Source organism: Carcharhinus amblyrhynchos, chromosome 6 (genome assembly GCF_965287045.1).
Source record: "Carcharhinus amblyrhynchos chromosome 6, sCarAmb.v2.hapA, whole genome shotgun sequence".
Taxonomy (NCBI): Eukaryota; Metazoa; Chordata; class Chondrichthyes; order Carcharhiniformes; family Carcharhinidae; genus Carcharhinus; species Carcharhinus amblyrhynchos.
Genome location: NC_137329.1, coordinates 52,017,011 through 52,036,150, shown reverse-complemented (window position 1 = coordinate 52,036,150; position 19,140 = coordinate 52,017,011). Strand labels below are relative to the sequence as shown.

Below are 19,140 nucleotides of genomic sequence, written 5' to 3'. Positions count from 1 at the left end.
TAGCAGTGATTGGCACTGTTGCCTCACAGCTTCAGGGACCTGGGTTTGATTGCCAGTTTGGGTCACTATCTGTGTAGAGTTTACACGTTCTCCTTGTGTCTACGAGGGTTTCCTCCAGGTGCTCCGGTTTCCCCTCAGTCCAAAGATGTGCAGTTTTAGGTGCATTGGCCAAGCTAAATTGTCCCTTAGTGTCATGGGATGCGTAGGGTAGAGGGATTAGTGGAGTAAGTATGTGGGGTTATGTGGAAAGTGCCTGGGATAGGATTATTGTTGGCACAGTTTGATGGCCCGAATGGCCTTCATCTGCACTGTAGGGGTTCAAAGGAATCAAAGGAGGGAAGATTAACAAATGTGGCAAATTTACAAAATTAGATTGGAAAATTTAGGAGTAAAATTTAAATTTTTTTCTTAAACTTAACTTAATCTCATTATAATACATGGATCCTTCTGAAATCCCAGTGAACACAAAATTGCTTAGCAGAACGTTAAACTACATTAGAACAGATCTCTCAATCAATTACTCCCAAGTGGCTAGAGGTGAGACTACCTTGTGCTTTTCTTTGTAAATAAAAAAAATCATTAAATTAAACAAAAAGTCAATAAATGAGAGGGGGTGACAACCTCGGGTGAAGTGCTGTAACAAAAACAAACCATGAAAAGGAAACAATGGATTAAACCAACATATAATTTCCAGGGGTGATACTACATCCAAGCCCCCACATCACCCACAGGGCCACCCCGTAGTGAACATAGCCAAGGTAGAGGGGAGATCCGTCAGGTCAGATAGCCTCCTCAACCACCCACTGCCTGGACCTGTTGATGGCTTCAAAGCGTAAGGATTAGGAGTAATCCACTTAGCTCCTGAAAGCTGCTCCACCATTCAATAAGATCATGGCAACCTCAAGTCCACTTTCAATTCTACCTCTGGTAATCTTTCACTCCCTTGCTCATCAAGAATCTGTTTCTCTACCTCAAAAATATTCCAAGATTCTGCTTCCACTGTCTTTTGAAGTTGACTTACAAAGACTCAAGATCCTCATCCTTGCTCCTCCAATCTTAGACACACAAATCATAGAATCCCCATAGTGCAGGAGGCCATTCAGCCCATCACATTTGCACCAACTTATCTTGTCCAGACCCCCCACCCCACCTCCCTTTCCCCTGCCCCACCCTATCCCCATAACCCTGCACACTTACCATGGCTAACCTACAAATCTTTGGATGTTAAAGGGCAATTTAGCATGGCCAACCTGCACATCTTTGAACTGTGGGAGGAAACTGAAGTACCCGGAGGAAACCTATGCAAACACAGTCACACAAGGCCGAAATTGAACCCAGGTCCCTGGCGTTGTGATGCAGCAGTACTAACCACAGTGTCACCAAGCTGCCAATATCTAACACTGTCCTTACCCCAGCATTAACTTTCCTTCCCTCATCTCAGTGCTTGAACATGATTCGGCTCCTAAATCCAATCTAATCTGCAACTCCAAGTTTGAATCTCTTCAGTCAGATTTCTTTCACTGCCACAGCATTGAAATGATCCTGATCATCATCAGAAATTACATCCTGTGGGGTTCTGGAACATTATTCCTTCTCCTTTATCCCTTTGGCCACAAAATATTCCACTCCATACTACCCTTACTTGGTCCCAACTCTTGCTCATCAAATTGTAGCCAGTGCATTTCTAGCAATGATCTCTCTCACAGTCCTGCACCTTTGCCTCGCCATTATGCTTGTCCACTACACTCACTTCTTCCATTACCTGGCACACCTGCAAACATGAGATCTGGTTTCATATAAACTGACAGAATTGCTAATGACACAAAAGGTTGGAGGTGTTGTGGATAGTGTGGAGGGATGTCAGAAGTTGCAGCAAGACATTGATAGGATGCAAGACTGGCAGATAAGTGGTAGATGGAGTTCAACGAAGATAAGTGTGAAGTGGTTTATTTTGACAGGTTGATTAGGATGGCAGAATATAATATCAATGATAGGACTCTTGGCAGCGTGGAAGATCAGAAGGATCTTGGGGTCCGAGTTCATAGGACACTCAAAGTAGCTGCACAGATTGAAACTGTGGTTAAGGCAGCATATGGTGTACTCGCCTTCACCAATCGAGGAATTGAGTTTAGGAGTCAAGAGATAATGTTGCAGCTATATAGGACCCTGGTCAGACCCCACTTGGAGCGCTGTGCTCAGTTCTGGTCACCTCATTACAGGAAGGATGTGGAAGCCAATAGAAAGGGTGCAGAGGAGATTTACAAGGATGTTGCATGGATTGAAAAGCATGCCTTATGAGGATAGGTTGAGGGAGCTCGGCCTTTTCTCCTTGGAGAAATGAAGGATAAAGGGGTGACCTGATAGAGGTGTATAAGATGTTGACAGGTATTGATCGAGTGGATGGTCAGAGGTTTTTTCCCAGGGCTGAAAAAGTTGCCACAAGAAGACACAGGTTTAAGGTGCTGGGGAATAGGTACAGAGGAGATGTCAGGGGTACGTTTTTCACTCAGAATGGTGGGTATGTGGAATGGACTGCCGGCAACGGTGGTGGAGGTGGATTTGATAGGTCTTTTTAGAGACTTTTAGATAAGTACATAGAACTTATTAAGATAGAGGGTTATGGGTAAGCCGAGTAATCTCTAAGGTAGGGACATGTTCGGCACAACTTTGTGGGCTGAAGGGCCTGTATTGTGCTGTAGTTTTTCCTATGTAACCCCGTTTTACCCATCAGCAAGTTTAACCAAATAGCTGAATCATGCGGAATGGAGAAGTTCCAGGTTCCATCCCAGTCTGGCAAATTAGCTACACTGCAGTACCCACTGCAGAAATTTGCTTTAAACTCTTCTGATTATGGAGCGATTAAATATTATTTGGCAAGCTTTGCTATGTAATATCCTAACTATGTTGGGGTTGTGGGTTTTAAACAAAAAGATGTGGCTTACACACAAATTCAAAATAACACACAACAGGTTTATTTAAAGAGATAGTTTCATTTTCTGCCCTGTGCAGAAAACAAGACAGAAGCCTGTGAAACAATGCAACAATCTCATGATCAAGTCATATGACTTGCTCTTAAAGCAATCATGCAACCACTTAAATATATAACATCCTGCAGCTCCTCATTGTTCAGTGACAGCCACCCATAGCCTGCCAGGTATGCACACCAGTATCATCGGACTTGGCTAATCTGGATGAGGAGGCACTGCAGTGATAACCAGCACCTATGGAATGGTATACTGGGCAAGACATTTACCCCTTTGAACAGTCAGACTGCAAGTGATCTTACTTGAAGCAGTGGGTGGTGCTTTAGGAACAGAAGGAGGCCTTTCAACTCAAGCCTATTTCACCATACAATTATATCATGGGTGAACTTGGCTCACCTTTGTGGAGTCGTGGTGACAGATGTGCCAGGATCTGGTCATCATTCTTATTGACCCTGTCTAAAACTCCCGTTTGATCCCCCTCAATGACCTCCTCATCATCAGCAGTGTCACATTTGTTTGATGCTGGCTGGGAAAGGTTGTGCAAAGGGCGTGGCTGATTCAACAGAGCTGCATTGTTGGGAATAGAAAATAAAGTTATTATTCTTCTCGTGGAAAAAGCTTTGGGTTGAAAGAAGCAAACCTTAGTTACTGTTTTATCAAATTGCATACATAAATTAGGGAAATTCAGTGTGGACACATTACAGGAAAGTAACAAAGCAATTTGGGATCTCACCAGAAACAACTTCTGAAGCTCAACACAGAAGGCTGCTCACATAAGTAAGTCTCAAATTTCAATGAGCCAAAGTATAACTTTATCCAGAAATATCTGGATGCAGTTTGCATCTAGTACTCAGCAAGCAACACACCACAATGGAGATGGCTCATTTACCTTCTACTTGGCTTTTGCATTTATAAAGTCCCTTTGATGTAGAAGAACATTTGAATGAACTTTAAGGAGGTACAAGGAAAAATGCCCACTGGCACAAAGGAAGAGTGTCCAAAATCATGGTTGGAGGTGGATTTTTAAAGAGGGTCTTATAAAAGGAAAGAGAAGCTTAATGAAGTTGAGTATAGGAATGGTCTTTCAAAACATTCATCTCAGCAAGATGAAAGCACAGCCATCAAAAGTGAGATTAAAAAGTGGGGGAAATTCACACCAGAAGGAGGCAGAGTCAGGAAAACAAAGAAGTGTGATGAGAATGATTTGTAAAATGGAGACTACACGAATAGGGATGAAACTAAACACAGATGGGGATTTTGAAGAATTGAGAATTTGTGAGCTACTGAGAAAACAGAAGTGGTTGGTGATGGGAATTTGATGCCAGATAAGTTACAGGTCGTAGAATTATGGATATACTGAAATTTACAAAAAAGAGTGGAGAATGGAAGTTGGGTGAGGACAACCTTGGTACAGACTGAATCTAGAGGCACCACAGATAGAACTAAGAGCTTCAACATCAGATAAGAAATAGTAGAAGTGGAAGAGATCAGGGACCTTGGTTTAAAGTTAAAATTTAAAACATTACACGCAAATTCAAAGCAAATTGTCTTTTATATCCAACGCAGAGGGTAAACACATCTGCTATAACTCTTTAAAACATCAAAGCATTCTAAAAAAAAATTAATTGCAAAACCTACTATGAATGAAAATACCACTAAATATTAAATGAAAATAATGCTAGAGGGAGACTGATTTAGTGTGGATGAAAATGGTTCAATTGGAGTTAATAATGCTTTGAACCAGCCATTATGTGCAGGTTTGGAAGACATTAAGCACTTACGTTTCAATTTTCATCATCCTTTTATGTTTATGGGTTGTGAAGATTATTGTTAACATAGTGGGAGATGGTGGTGTCGTGATAATGTCACTAGATTAGTAATCCAGAAGCCCAAGGTAATGCTCTGGGGACACAGGTTCCAAAACATCACAGCAGTTGGAGGATTTTAAATTCAAGTAAAAAAGCTGGAATCTAAAGCTAATTGCAGTAATGGCAACCATGGCAATTATCATCAATTGCTGTAAAAACCCATCTGACTCACTAATCTCACTTCCTTTAGAGAAGGACTTTATGTCATCCATACCCAGTTTGACCAACACATGAGTCCAGACCTACAGCCATGTGACTGTCCCTGCCCTCTGAAATAATCTAGCAAGTCACTCAGTTCAAAGGCAATTTGGGATGTGCCAAAAGTGCTGGCCTTGCCAGTGACACCAACATCCAGTAAGAGAATAAAGAAACAAAACATAGATTATCTCTGGTCTCAGGTTGATCTTCAAAGCATTTTGTGACTATTAAAAAGGGATTGCGTACGTTGTGTGCACCAGCAGTTTCACTTAGTCTGGGAAATGCAGGACCATAGTGTGGCTCTGTAGTTATGCTTATGGCAGCCCTGCAAAGATTGCAGGATTTATCCTAAGTTCTGCAAGAAAACATTTCTTCTGACTGGTTTGGGTTTAACCCTTCATGAATTGTTTTCAAGTTGTTGTATTTACTTACATTCCTTTTATATCTTAGACTTCTCGGAATAACTTGTTTGGGAGGCTAGTCCAGTATAAAATTTGAATGGTACTACTCTTATGTGAAAAGAGACACGGAATAGAGTTCCTATATTTGGTGACAATAGAAGTGTTTATTGCTTGCCTAGGCTGACCACCACACATTATCTTATACTTACAGTCAGAGTGAGCGAGCAAATGCTTTCATTTGGAAATGCTGGACTATTCTTATTGGGCGCAAGAAAAAGCATTTGGAGCAAGCTCAAACTGTATTCACGAGAGGAACCAACTGGAACACACAAGAGACAAAAGCAAAGACATTCTGTCAAGGCAGCGTACATTTGGAATAGGGTTGATTATGAATTGTCCTGCAGAGCACTTGGGGCCCTAGAACAAGGGAGCCAGACAGGAACACAGGTAGATTCAGATGATGCCACAAACTACTGAAATATTCACATCAGCTCTTTACAATGAATCTGTTTTTCAGTTCATTAGTGCGTCAGTTATCCCTAAATATGTTAACATCTTGACACACTCAACAGGTCATTTCAAGATAAATATGACTTTACATCAGAATTGAGAGTCATATTCGACTGAAGAACAGACTTTGACTTGAAACATCAACTCTGTTTTGCTCTCCACAGATACTGCCCACCAGCTGAATATTTCCAGCATTTTCTGTTTTAATTTCAGATTTTCAGTATCTGCCAATGTTTTGCTTTAATATTTGTGACTGATTTTAAACCCTGCTGCAACTCAAGACACAAACAGCTGCCAAATCTGCTTTGCTAGAATTTAAAAAGGCATTTGGTTCCTCGTATATCAGCAAAAAGCCCTTGTCTTTTTGAAGGCAACAGAAGGTAAAGCATATTGATAACCAAAAAAAAATGTTTTGCTGCACGGTTGCTTAGCATCGCCAAAACATAACAAAGTGGAAGAGAATTTCTGATTCAAAGAATACAAACCAAATAAATTAAACAAAGTAGGTTGAAAGACTGGTTATTCCAATTCACTAAGTTTGGCTCTACATCCTTCATTCACTTCCTGGATGGAATGTTCTTTCGGGGGGTGGGGGGGTGCTCAGTGCAGACTCGATGAGCCAAGTAGCCTCCTTCTGCACCGTAGTGATTCTATGGTTCACACTATGATCCTCAGGTGGAATACATGAAGTTATCATGGCTAGAGTCCTCATCACAGATCACAAATGCCACAATTCAGATGATCCAGTCTGAAGTAGGTTAGAATGTGAAACTACACCACACATTCTCCCTTCTTTCCCTACGTAAAGGCAGAAGTAATGTCTCCGAGCAAGCAGTTCCAGTGCAAATATAACGAGACCAGGATTATGTCAAGTTCCCTTAAAGTTATGGCAGACAATGAAAGCTGTCTCAGTGCTATTTGTTTCCAGATATATAAATGCTGTTCTATAAACCAACAGTTAAATGAAACTATCTTGGGTAAGTGCTTTTGGAAGTTAGCAACATTTAGCAGCCAACCTTTTGATTTTCCTCTTGACAGATTCCAAAATATGTGGTAGTGGCAACAGTGAACTATGTGGATTGCCAAGAGAATCGCCTTAAACATATTCTGCAATTGAAACAGTTTTAGAAGCAATTAGAAGCACCATTACCCTCAACCGAACCAAAATTTGGTGGTGGGTGAGGAATGGAATTCAGACCTGTTGCCAGAATTTTACTGTCTTGCCCGCCAAGGGTATCAGAGCAAGCAAGGGGCAGACCATGGAAAGGTCTATTGACCTCGGGCAGGATCTTATGGTTTCAGGATGAGCGAGGCCACAAAATCCTGCCTGTTTTGTGCAAATATGTTACCAATACAGAGATTCACTGCAGTTTTGGTTTTCAAATTTACCTAGAGGATGCTTTGTTATATCAGGAGAGAATAAAATCTGGCAGGCAGGTAGCCTTCATCAATAGTAGCAAGTGTGTTGTGAGCAATACCAAGACCTTGAACAGAAAATGCTGGGAAATCTCAGGTCTGACACCTCTCCCCACAGATGCTGTCAGGCCTTGAGACTTTCCAGCATTTTCTGTTTAACGTTTCCAGCATCCATAGTATGGTTGCTTGACCCTGTCCATCTTTCAATGTCTCCATTGTATGAAAGGAATGGCCTGTTTACTTGTATGTGGTTATTGAATGATTAAATGATATCGAATGCAAAATCCAGCAGTTCATAGACTACCCTGCATTTTATTATGATATAAATGTTGATCTGGCATTTCACAAAATAAGGAATTAATTTGCACACTATAATGTACAAAACAAGCATATGATGAGTGCACCGTTTGGCTTCACATAAATTCATACATGTGGAAAGGAGATGTGTTCAATTTGTAAATCTGTACAGTTTTCCTTACTAACACCTGTGGAGATGGTTTGACCTGTGGAATGGCTCACAGGAGAAGGGACAAAATTAAGTAAAAGGAATCTTGATTTCAAGGATGGTGAGCAGCCGGGATGGTGTACACTTGCTGAATATCCAAGCTGGATACCAGTAATTACTTGATTTTCAATGGACCAGTGGTTGCCCCAAAACTAATCTTATTGAGGAACAGATTTAACACAAGCACTAAGTAAGTCTTCCTTCTTGCTTTAGCTATAAAGATAGGTTTCTGATTCTTGCCATCTCTTTAAAAGATAAAATTATCGGATAGGTGCATCATTTTTTTTAAATCAGCTGCAGGATACCTTTAGTAAATATGATATGCAATGATGATTACTACCTCTAGTAATTAAATCCAATGTTGCAGAATATGGTTCACAGAAATAGAGGCAAAATATAGTTCACTTAAATACAGACAGCAAATAAACCTGCCTGTTTAAAAAATATAGCAGGGATACACTCACCATTCCTCTTGAGGAAGTCAAATGCATCACTGTAGCCCTGTTTGCACATATCCCGCATCACCTGCCAGACAGATTAAAACATGGTGAGTGGACAAATTTGGACATGCCAATTGCTAACTTTATAAAACTTATTACATGCTTTTTCATTCGTATTAATTATGCCCATTGTGGAAGATTTGCTGGAATTCAATGAAGACTTTTAGAACGCTATAATCTGAAGAATTCAGGCAGAACACATTTCATAAAGTGTTTGTCCACCTTAATTCAAATCCCTACTGTACTTTTCTTATGTCTTGCTATTCTGTTTAAAGAACATCTCCATATGGTCTGGCATCTCGTTCTCTTCAATTTTTCTGGAGCGAAGTCAGCCACCTGTTTAACCTGAATTCTGATTTCAGGAAAAACACTTCTGGGACCAAAGGCTTCCTGCAATGCTTCACTGATCAATAATGTAGGAATTGTGCTCATGAACCATGCAAAAGTAACACAGCTTTGTATCTGCTGGGATGGAAGGTTTGTTCTAATCATACAGCCTACCCATGCTTTGTTACCTATTTACCTTGCAGCATCCAAGAGTCTTAGTTCTGATCTGAAGACAATTCATCTGGCTCATGCAACGCAAGTTTTGTATGCACTTGCCTCCTCCGAGAATAGCTCAAATTTTGCCGTGAATGTTGTAAGTAGAGTTCATATTGGCTTTAGGCACTGTGCTACGCCCGTCCCTCTGTCATACTGATAAATGATGAATCAGAAAAAGGTGCGGGGATAAGGATTCTTCCCAGAGTGAAGATGGCATTCAACTGGCAACGCAAGGACAAACATACTGAACTAAATTTCTTACAGGCAAAGTGCTTCATAAAAGGGTCATGAACAAAACCCAACACATCACGCAAGCCAGCCTCCCATCCATGGACTCTAGCTACAGTTCTTGCTGCCTTGGAAAAGCATCCAGCATAATTAAGGACCTCACACACCCCAGACATACTCTCTTCCACCTTCTCCCATCTGGAAAAAGATACAAAAGTCTGAAGTCACATACCAACCAACCCAAGAGCAGCTTCTTCCCTGTTGCCATGAGACTTTTGAATGGACCTACCTTACATTAACTTGATTTTTCTCTACAGCCTAGCTATGACTGTAACTATGCTTTGTCTGTATAGCATGCAAGAAACAACACTTTTCACTGTATGTTAATACATATGACAATAATAAATATAAAATCAAATCAAAAAGAAAAATCCACCAATTCAACATTGCAAGTTTGAGATCATCAGTTAATTGAGCCAGATGCACTTCTAATGTACTTCCTTCTAAATTCTCAGGACACCAGTTATGCAGAATTATAGAAGGTCAATGGTGATCAAAAAGTCCCTGATAGTTTATTACAAATTGCACCTCCAGATTAGAGCTTGACACTCCTAGTTACTAATGCCCAAGGAAGATGTTAAGGTACAGGTTAAACATGATTCCAGACCCACAGCAATACAGCAAACTTTTAAATACTTTCTGAAATATCCTAGCAAGTCACTCTGGTCCACCAAAGTACCATATCAAGGAAAAAGCATAAAACTCGATGTGAATTTAGGAACTGGGTTGACAAATGATAAAAGTACACCCTGCTCAGTCAAATCTATAAAGTTCTTCTTACCAACACCTTGACATTTGTTGTCAAAACTGGAAAAGTGGTTCCATAAAGTAATCAAACAGCCTGATAATTATATTCACAGAATCATAGCTTTTAGCCAATGTCCGAGGTTCTTCCATCACATTCTCTGGGTTCACCTTGCTCTCCATCCCCCAATTAACTCTCATTGCATTAACCTATCAAGCCATTTAGTATTGTCCACAGTAACCTCCTGCAGAGGCAGCAAGTTAGATAAGTTAAACAATCGCACAAGCAACAGATCATATCAATTGCTGAGTCTTGCCGCATCAAATCATGAACAGTGATGGTCAACTATACAATTAATGGGAGAAAGAGGCTCCATGAACATCCCATCCCCAGTGATGGTAATCACCTGATTGCAAAAAGGCAAGGGTGGAAAATTTTCAAGAAGAAATGCTGAGTGGATGAAGCATCATTGCCTCTCCCGAGGTCACAGAAACTTGTCTACCACTAGTTTGATTCACTGCACATGTTGTCAAGGAATAGCTGAGCAGACTGGATACAGAAAGGCTTCAGGCCCTAATAACACACTGGTTGTAGAGATGAACACTTGCGTTTCAAAAATGGTGCAGCCTTGAGCCAAGCTGTTTCAGCACAGCAACAACACTGGTATCTACCCAAAAATTTAGAAAAATTGAACATGTACGTCCTGTCCACAAAAAGCAAGTCAATTCCAACCCAGCTGATTCCTGTCCCATTGGTCTACTTTCAATCATCAGCAGTAGTGAGTGAAGGGTTTGTCGATAGGGCTATCAAGCAGTACCTACACAGCAATACCTGCTCGCTGACACTCAGTTTGGGTTCTGCCAGGGCCACTCAACTCAGCTTCTGACCTCACTGCGGTCTTAGTCAAACATGTACAAGATAGTGGAATGGGGGTGGAGGATGTTAGTGATTACCCTTGCATCAGCCTCTAACTGAGGATCATACCAGAAGTCCAGTAAACCCGAAGTAAAAGCAAATCAATAGGAAATGCTCCACTAGCTCCCCAAAGCCTTTCCATCATCAACAAGGCACATGTCAGGAGTGCAATGGAATACCCACAACTTGCCTGGATGAGTGCAATGTCTATCACATTTAGTTGTCCACTAGAATAATATCTAGCACAAAGGGTGGTGGTCATCCGCAGGACCTCAGGACAAGGTCTCAACCACCCCCATCTGCTTCATCAATGATGTTCCTTCCTTTATGAAGCCAGAAGTGGAATTGCTTTTTGATGATTGTTATGTTCAGTTCCATTCATAATTTCTCAGAAACTGAAGCAGTTCATGCAAAGTCTGTCATCTAATACTCAAATGTGGAGGCAAGATCCACACTGGCCAGTAACTTAACTGGAACAGCCATATAAAAGACCTGGGCATACAAAAGCAGGACAGGGGGATTTTGCAAAGATTAACTCTGCAAAATGGGGTGGCACGGTAGCACAGTGGTTAGCACTGCTGCTTCACAGCTCCAGGGACTTGGGTTCAATTCCCGGCTCAGGTCATTGTCTGTGTGGAGTTTGCACGTTCTCCTCATGTTTGCGTGGGTTTCCTCCAGCTGCTCCGGTTTCCTCCCACAGTCCAAAGATGTGCAGATTAGGTTGATTGGCCATGCTAAAATTAGTGTCCTGGGACATGTAGGTTAGAGGGTAAATTGTAGGGATATGGGGATAGGGCCTTGGTGGGATTGTGATCGATGCAGACTCGATGGGCCGATGGGCCTGTTTCTACACTGTAGGGTTCTATGTTAACTCACCTCCCAACTCTCAAACATTAGGAGGCCATGTGGCACAGTGTCGAGTCCCTACCACTGGACCAGAAACTCTGGGTTTGAACCCAACACGTGAACTCGCTAGTCGTAGAAGAAGCATTCATAACGCAGTTCAACAAGCTTCTTCGACAATACCATAGAATCATTACAAGTCTGCACCAAATTTCTGAAAAAGCATCCCACCCAAGTTCAACCCCACAGCTGCATGCATTTACCCTGCTAATTCCTGTAACCTACACACCTTGGGACACTAAGGAACAATTTAGCTTGGCCAATCCACCTAACTTGCACATCTTTGGACTGTGGGAGGAAATCAGAGCACCCAGAGGAAAGCCATGCAGATATGGGGATAACATACAAACTCCACACAGACAATGTGGAGGTAACTCTCAAACCATTACTTCTACCACCTAGACAGACAAGGGCTGCAGATGCATGAAAACACCATCACCAAGTTCCTCTCCAGATCTCTCATGTTCCTGTTAATCCTTCATAACTGCGTCAAAATTCTGGAACTCCTGACATAACAGCAATATCAAGCACCTTCACTACGTGAACTGTAAAGGGTCAGGTAGCTGGTTCACCAACACCACCACTACCACCTTCTTAAGGCCAATTAATGCTGGAGCTGCCAACAATGACACAATGATTTTTTTTTTAAAAATGTCACAATGTGAAAATTAGGAGTATAAAAAGCCAACATGTTTTTGCTCAGATTTGCCCAGGAATAGTCAATAGAGCAGAACACAGGACAGGGAATGGCAGTACCTTCGCTGCAGTTAGGTTGTGGATGATTATTCCAACATGGGAACAATAGTTGATTAAACAGGAGAACACTAATTATTTACTGGCCTGAAAATCCCAAGAATGGCTCATTCTTGGATGTGGGGTCACTTCCCTGCAGGCGATTTCAAGTTTGATTCACACAGTTCACAGAACATGTCACAGAGGTTTTTTTTAAGGAATGTATTTGCAGGTTAGTTCCTCTGCTAAATAACTTTTAAATGCTACTGGTAAATCGAAGGCTTAGTTGTCTCAACATTTAGCAGGAATCTCCAAAATGTCTCCCTACAGTAATCCAGACACATATACTGAAGTGAGTGCACTTTGGAACAGTACAATCAATATCCCATTTCTTTGCCCTCCATCAGTTCAATTCAGTAAATTGAGAATACTTTCTATATAGTGCACTATTATTTTTAGCTACCAATACTGAATGTATTTCACAGACATTCCATTCTAATTATTGGAACATTTATTTCTTTGTACAAAGCTTCAAAAGAAAATGTTCAGCTAAACCACACTGGACAAAATTAAACTACATAGTTTTGGCTACAGTAATAGCACACCCGCACCATAAAAAGAACCATTAAGGCTTCCTTGGCACACATTAACAGTACATTGTAAGAATAGAATTTTTATCCCCATTACCTCCTGCACCAAACCTCACCCACTTACCATGGCTAATCCACCTAACCTATACATTTCTGGACACTAAAGGGCAATTTACCATAGAAACACTACAGAGCAGATAGAGGTCATTTGGCCCATCAAGTCTGTACTGACCTTCTGACATCATACCCAGCCCCTCACCCCCACCTCCTCCAATCTCCATAACAGTCCCCATTTACCATGGATAAAAAAAACCTAATCTACACATCCTTGGGACACTATGGGGCAATTTAGCACGGCAAATTTACCAATCTGCATATCTTTGGACTGTGGGAGGAAATTAGAGCATCCGGAGGAAACCCATGCAGACACAGGGAGAACGTGCAAACTTCACACACAGTCACCTAAGGCCAGAATCGAACCTGGGTCCCTGTCGATGTGAGGCAGTAATGCTAACCACTATCATTGTGCCAATTCAGGCATGATAGAGTAGGAGCTTTACTGATCTTTGCAACAGCATATCTCGGATTTCATATCTATTGGAATAGAAAAGTTTAAGCCTGCACATCCACACTGCAACCTTTGTGCATGTATAAAATCAGAATACCCAAATCTGCTGGAGAGGCTAAGTGAAGCATTCTTGTATAGATTTGTTCCTTTTGGTTGGACTTCATACAGCTACAGCACCATTTGTAAACAAGGTTTCATCATCGTCTGTAGCACCCTGTAATTTAAAAAAAAAACTGTATGGAACTTCCTCCTTATTTATTTGTTCTTACCTCTGGTTCAGGGGGAAATAAGGCCTTAGAAAGTCGGTATAAGTTCTGCAGGTTGAACTGAATGCTGGTGTTGGTTATTCTTAGCTCATGCATATTGCTAGAGCAATCACGAGGACAAATATCACTTTCTCCAGCAAATGGAGACACTGTAATTGTGTTTTTGAGTTCATACTGAGGTAAGTTATCTGTAATTCCTCCATCGACATATCGCTGAGAAGAACAAAAACAAGTGTCAAACTGTAGCAAAACATTTAAACGATAAAATACCATGAACAATGGCTTTGTATGGTCTTGAATATAATAAAGGACCGTATCACAAACATGCAATGCCAACAGAACTCTCCTCCCCTTCCCCATCCAACCCAGGCCCAAATAAAGTTTGGGAGACAGACTGCGTGCACCCATAACCATGTCAGGAATTAGAGATTACAACACTCCTTCTGAATTTGTCTCTCTGGTCACCGTTTGTTGCTATTAGTTTCAGGAATAGTCATTTTGTTTAGCAAGCTGTATCAACGTGGGATAATGCAAGAGAACAGAACTGAAGTGGGGGATTAGCCAAGATCTTTTTGAAAAGCGAGTGAGTTGCTTAGCCTCTTGTGCAAGATGTTGCTGGATCCATGGAACTACACACCAACATGTTACAAAGAACAGACCCTTTCACCCTCCAACCCTCCACCAATCATGATGCCTGTCTAAAGTAAAACCTTATACGTTTACAGAATCCACATCCTTCCATTCCCAATCTATTCATGTATTCGTTCAGATGCCCCCTAAATGCCACTGTTGTACCTGCTCCCACCACCACCCTCTGCTTAAACTTGCATTGCACATCTCCTCTAACCTTTTCCCTATGCACCTTAAACCTATGCCCCCTAGTACTTGGCTTTTCTATCCTAGCAAAGAGCATCTGACTATCCACTTTGTCCATGCCACTCAATCTTGTAGACCTCTATCAGGTCACACCTCAACCTCTGTCGTTCCAGCGAGAACAAAGAGTTTATCCAACCTCTCCTCATAGCTAATACTCTGCAGACCAGGAAACATCCTGGTAAATCTTTTCTGTATGCCCTCCAAAGCATCTACATTCTTCTAGTAGTGTGGTGACCAGAATTGTACACAATAGTCCAAATGAGGCCTAACTAAGATTCTGGGCAGCTGCAGCATGACCCACTAATTTTTTTTATATACCGAATGCCCTTTGTACCTCCTTCAGTTTAGGAGAGGAGAAATGCAAAGATACTTCAGACTGGCAACAACTAGTGCAAATTGTAAAAGTGCCATTGTTGTTACTGGTGGTAATTTTTTGTGGATGAGCTCAGGAAGTAAAACAGCTCTGTAGTGAGATAGCCCGTAGACATCAGCTGCAGGGAAATTTATGTATGCAATAATACTGTCTGCATGCAATAACTCCTCTTCAATCTTCCGAAGCTCTACTATTCACAGGGATTGTGAGACAAATGTGCAGCAGCCATCATGAATGCATTTTCTACCAACATAATAATTTGGAGTTATCATAGAATCATAGAACCCTACAGTGCAGAAAGAGACCCTTTGGCTCATCAAATCGGCACCTAACACAATCCCGCCCAGGCTCTACCTCCATATCCTACATATTTTACCCACTAATCCTTTTAAGCTACACATCTCAGGACATTAAGGGGCAATTTTTTAGCATGGCCAATCAACCTAACCCGCACATCTTTGGACAGTAGGAAGAAACTGGAGTACCTGAAGGAAACCCATGCAGACACGAGGAGAATGTGCAAACTCCACACAGACAGTGACCCGAGCTGGGAATCGAACCCAGATCCTTGCAGCTGTGAAGCAGTAGTGCTAACCACTGTGCTACCGTGCTGCCCCATGGTAGCATGGTGTAATCTTGGGCTCCTAAAATATCTGTTCCATATGAAACTAGCACACAAGAAGCCTCGAGGCAAGTGGTGAAATCCCTACATGCACTCAAAAAAGAATCAAAACAAAGCAGCAGAGTGTTGTGGCTGTTTTCCTGGTTATGACCTTTTTCTGGAATGTACTGTTCCAAACTATGACTCAGAGGTGACAGCCATGCCCTGTACTTCAACTTTATAACACCAAGGTCTCTGGTTAATTATTTAATGTACTACTGTTCTAACATTGCTTGGGTTGGCATGGGATGACATTTCAGCTATGAACCCTGTACACTCCTCCCTTCATTTTCAATGAATACTTGGAAGTCTACTGAGGACTCAAATTTCCAGTAAAACTCCATCACTGTATCATATGACTGCCAGGATGGTGGAAGATCAGATTATTGCAAGGGTTTTTTTGTATGATATACTTTAGCTATCTGAACTGAATCAAGCAGCAACAAATCAGGCTCAATGAATGTTAAATTGAACGTAAGCACATATACACATACTGCAGCATGGGTAGCCTTATTTCAATATTCAGGAATTCCTCACAATTGGTGAGGCAACAAAAAAATAAATTGCAGAGAGGAAGGCCCAAATTGGGGGTGCTCCAACCCAAGCATTCAAGAGAACTGTTGAAAACACTGTCTTAGGATTGTCAAACTCTGATCAGTAGTACATAATAAACAGTCTGTATGGCTGATTTATGGACGATGCAGAAGCATAAATCAAAATAAAATTGCCATAACTGCTATGCTGTCTAAAAGGCATTTACTAACAGTACATCACAATCCTTTTTCCACATAGCAAAGGACTTCCTAAGCCTCAGGTGAACAGAAAAACAAAGCACACTATGGAAGCATGATTGGTTGTGGAGAAGGAACTTTGGTAATAGCCATGTTACTGGACTGGTAATCACAAGACCTGGACTAATAATGCTGAGTGTTCATATCCCAGCATAGTAGAATTTGATTTCAGAATTTGTTCTGGACTACAAAGCTGTTGGATTGTTGTAATAACTCGATTGCTCACTAGTATCCTCCAAACAAGGGAGCTGGCCATTTTTACCTAATTTTTTGTTTTGTGTGATGCGAATCCCAAGTCAATGTACCTGATCTGCAAATGCCCTCTGAAGTAGCCAAGTGAACCATTCAGTTGTATTAAATTCATTACAAACAACTGTAATTCCTCTTTTCTAAGTATAGGCAACAGGTGTCAGTTTGCCAGCGACAACCGCATCCTAAGAACTCTGACCAAAATGAGATGATGTTACTATTTCGTGGATAAAGCTGGCCAAACCCAAGAATTACCCTCTCTATGTGCTTTACAAATAGGGACAATCTGCTTCTCACTAACCCTATAGAACAAGTCAAAAACCTATCTGAAGAGAAATAGACAAGGAAATGTTGATGCAGAAGAACACCAGCAATGTAGTGTGTGGGGATTAAAGTGCAGAAAGTCAGACAGACTGTGAAGCAGGCTACAAGAAAGCAAGAAGGAGCTGTTAGGGAAGGTACAAAGAGCCATTCTGGACAAGAAACGGTGTGCTTTGTTTTGTGTTTATACAGGGCATTGTCATATAGCTCAGTTTCTGCAATATAAGTTCAAGGAAGGTGAAACACTGAAAATTTGGTATTAATTATTAAACCAAGCTAATGAGATAATAAAACATAACCTCTTATATACAATGAGACAGGTATCAATTTAACATTATAACCCAATTACCAAGGATCTCTTCAGGAGATGAAAGCCTGTTAACATTAACTATTTGCACTAGTCGCAGCAAGACTAGAAAAGTCCCTAAGGAGCTTTACCACTGATTAACCATCTATTTGCATGGATGGTTAAGGAGGTAATGGGCAAGATTTTAATTTACTGAATTAAAACCAAGTCCCACATCGCCAAGATACATATACACCAAAGTTAAGAAACGCATAGCTATTTATCACCACTGGCTCCCATGAGATTGTCACTAGGCTAGTCATTCAGAGATCTAGACTAATGCTCTGGCATTTCTTAACTTTGGTGTATATGTATCTTGGCGATGAGGGACTTGGTTTTAATTCAGTAAATTAAAATCTTGCCCATTACCTCCTTAACCATCCATGCAAATAGATGGTTAACCAGTGGTAAAGCTCCTTAGGGACTTTTCTAGTCTTGCTGCGACTAGTGCAAATAGTTAATGTTAACAGGCATCCCATCCTGGCAGCTCATGGAATGTAATATTCAATTAATAAATCTGGCATTACAAATTTAGTCTCAATAATGTTGTCCATGAAATTATTACATTGTGAAAATCCACTTGATTCACGAATTGCCTTTAGGAAAGGAAATCTGCTGCCCTTACCTAGCCTGGCCCAAACCTGACTCTAAATCCACAGCAATTGTCCACTGAAATGGCTAGCAACTCAGCTCAAAAGGTAATTAACAGTGGGCAAAAATATTGGCCTGGCCAAAGATGCCCACTTCCCATGAGAAAGGAATTTTAAAAAAGCTTATTCCTGCACAAAGAAATATACGTTCCAGAGTTTTTATTCAAATTACGTAGGCAACACAATGCATGATACCAGATTCCAATAGGCAGAGGCAAATGATCAGCTAACATCAGTCAAATACAAGGGTTCCTTATACTGACTCTCCACATTTATGCTACTATAACAGTCTTACGGATTCCAGGAATAAGAATATAGACGTATTGTGATGGAAGTAGGGAGCTGCGCATGGACACATCTCTACTGCAATCCAAACTAAACAAAGTCATAGTAAGAGCTGCTATTAGCTGACCATGAGGTGAAGTGTAAAGGAGAGTTCACTTGACTCGATGAAAGTTATTACTGGTCAATATAAACAGTGCCTACATTTCAGAGTTGTGGTATATGACTACAGCTGGTTGCAAACAGTGCAAATTTCCATTAAAGCAGCATTTTCTAAACTAGCTGATATTTTGGATTTTGAATCAGATTTGATCTAACTGAAAATAAACTATTTTAATTAACTGAAAAGTAATCGATTTAATTGCCATTCCAATCTTGAGCCCTCTGCAACTTTTCAGAGATAACTGCAAGTGCATTTTATAGTAAATCTTCCTCTTTCTATCAGTTTTGTGACTTTCCTCCCCCCCCCCCACCCCGCCAAAAGGGATTGAATACTTCTGGTATACTGATTCAAAGTGTTGGAGCTAAAGAGGAGGCATCACTTTTAAGGGCAACCGCATTCTTAAATGCCTCCTTCCTGTTGAAGCAGCTGGATAGTGCTAAGAGGTCAAAACCCTTTTTCACTCATAATCCAGGGGTCTCAAAACTAAATGAATCAC

General features: G+C 41.0%; 1 protein-coding gene across 1 annotated transcript in view; it reads right to left on the bottom strand.

Annotated features, from left to right (window-relative positions):
* pnpla2 (patatin-like phospholipase domain containing 2) overlaps positions 1-19,140 on the bottom strand; it is a 66,038-nt gene that overhangs the window by 10,264 nt on the left and 36,634 nt on the right. Inside the window, exons 4-6 of the mRNA XM_080190458.1 lie at positions 13,936-14,145; positions 8,347-8,407; positions 3,381-3,551 (exon numbers count right to left, since the gene is read on the bottom strand). Coding sequence (XP_080046584.1) covers positions 3,381-3,551; positions 8,347-8,407; positions 13,936-14,145 — 442 coding nt within the window. The remainder of the gene's footprint in view (positions 1-3,380; positions 3,552-8,346; positions 8,408-13,935; positions 14,146-19,140) is intronic.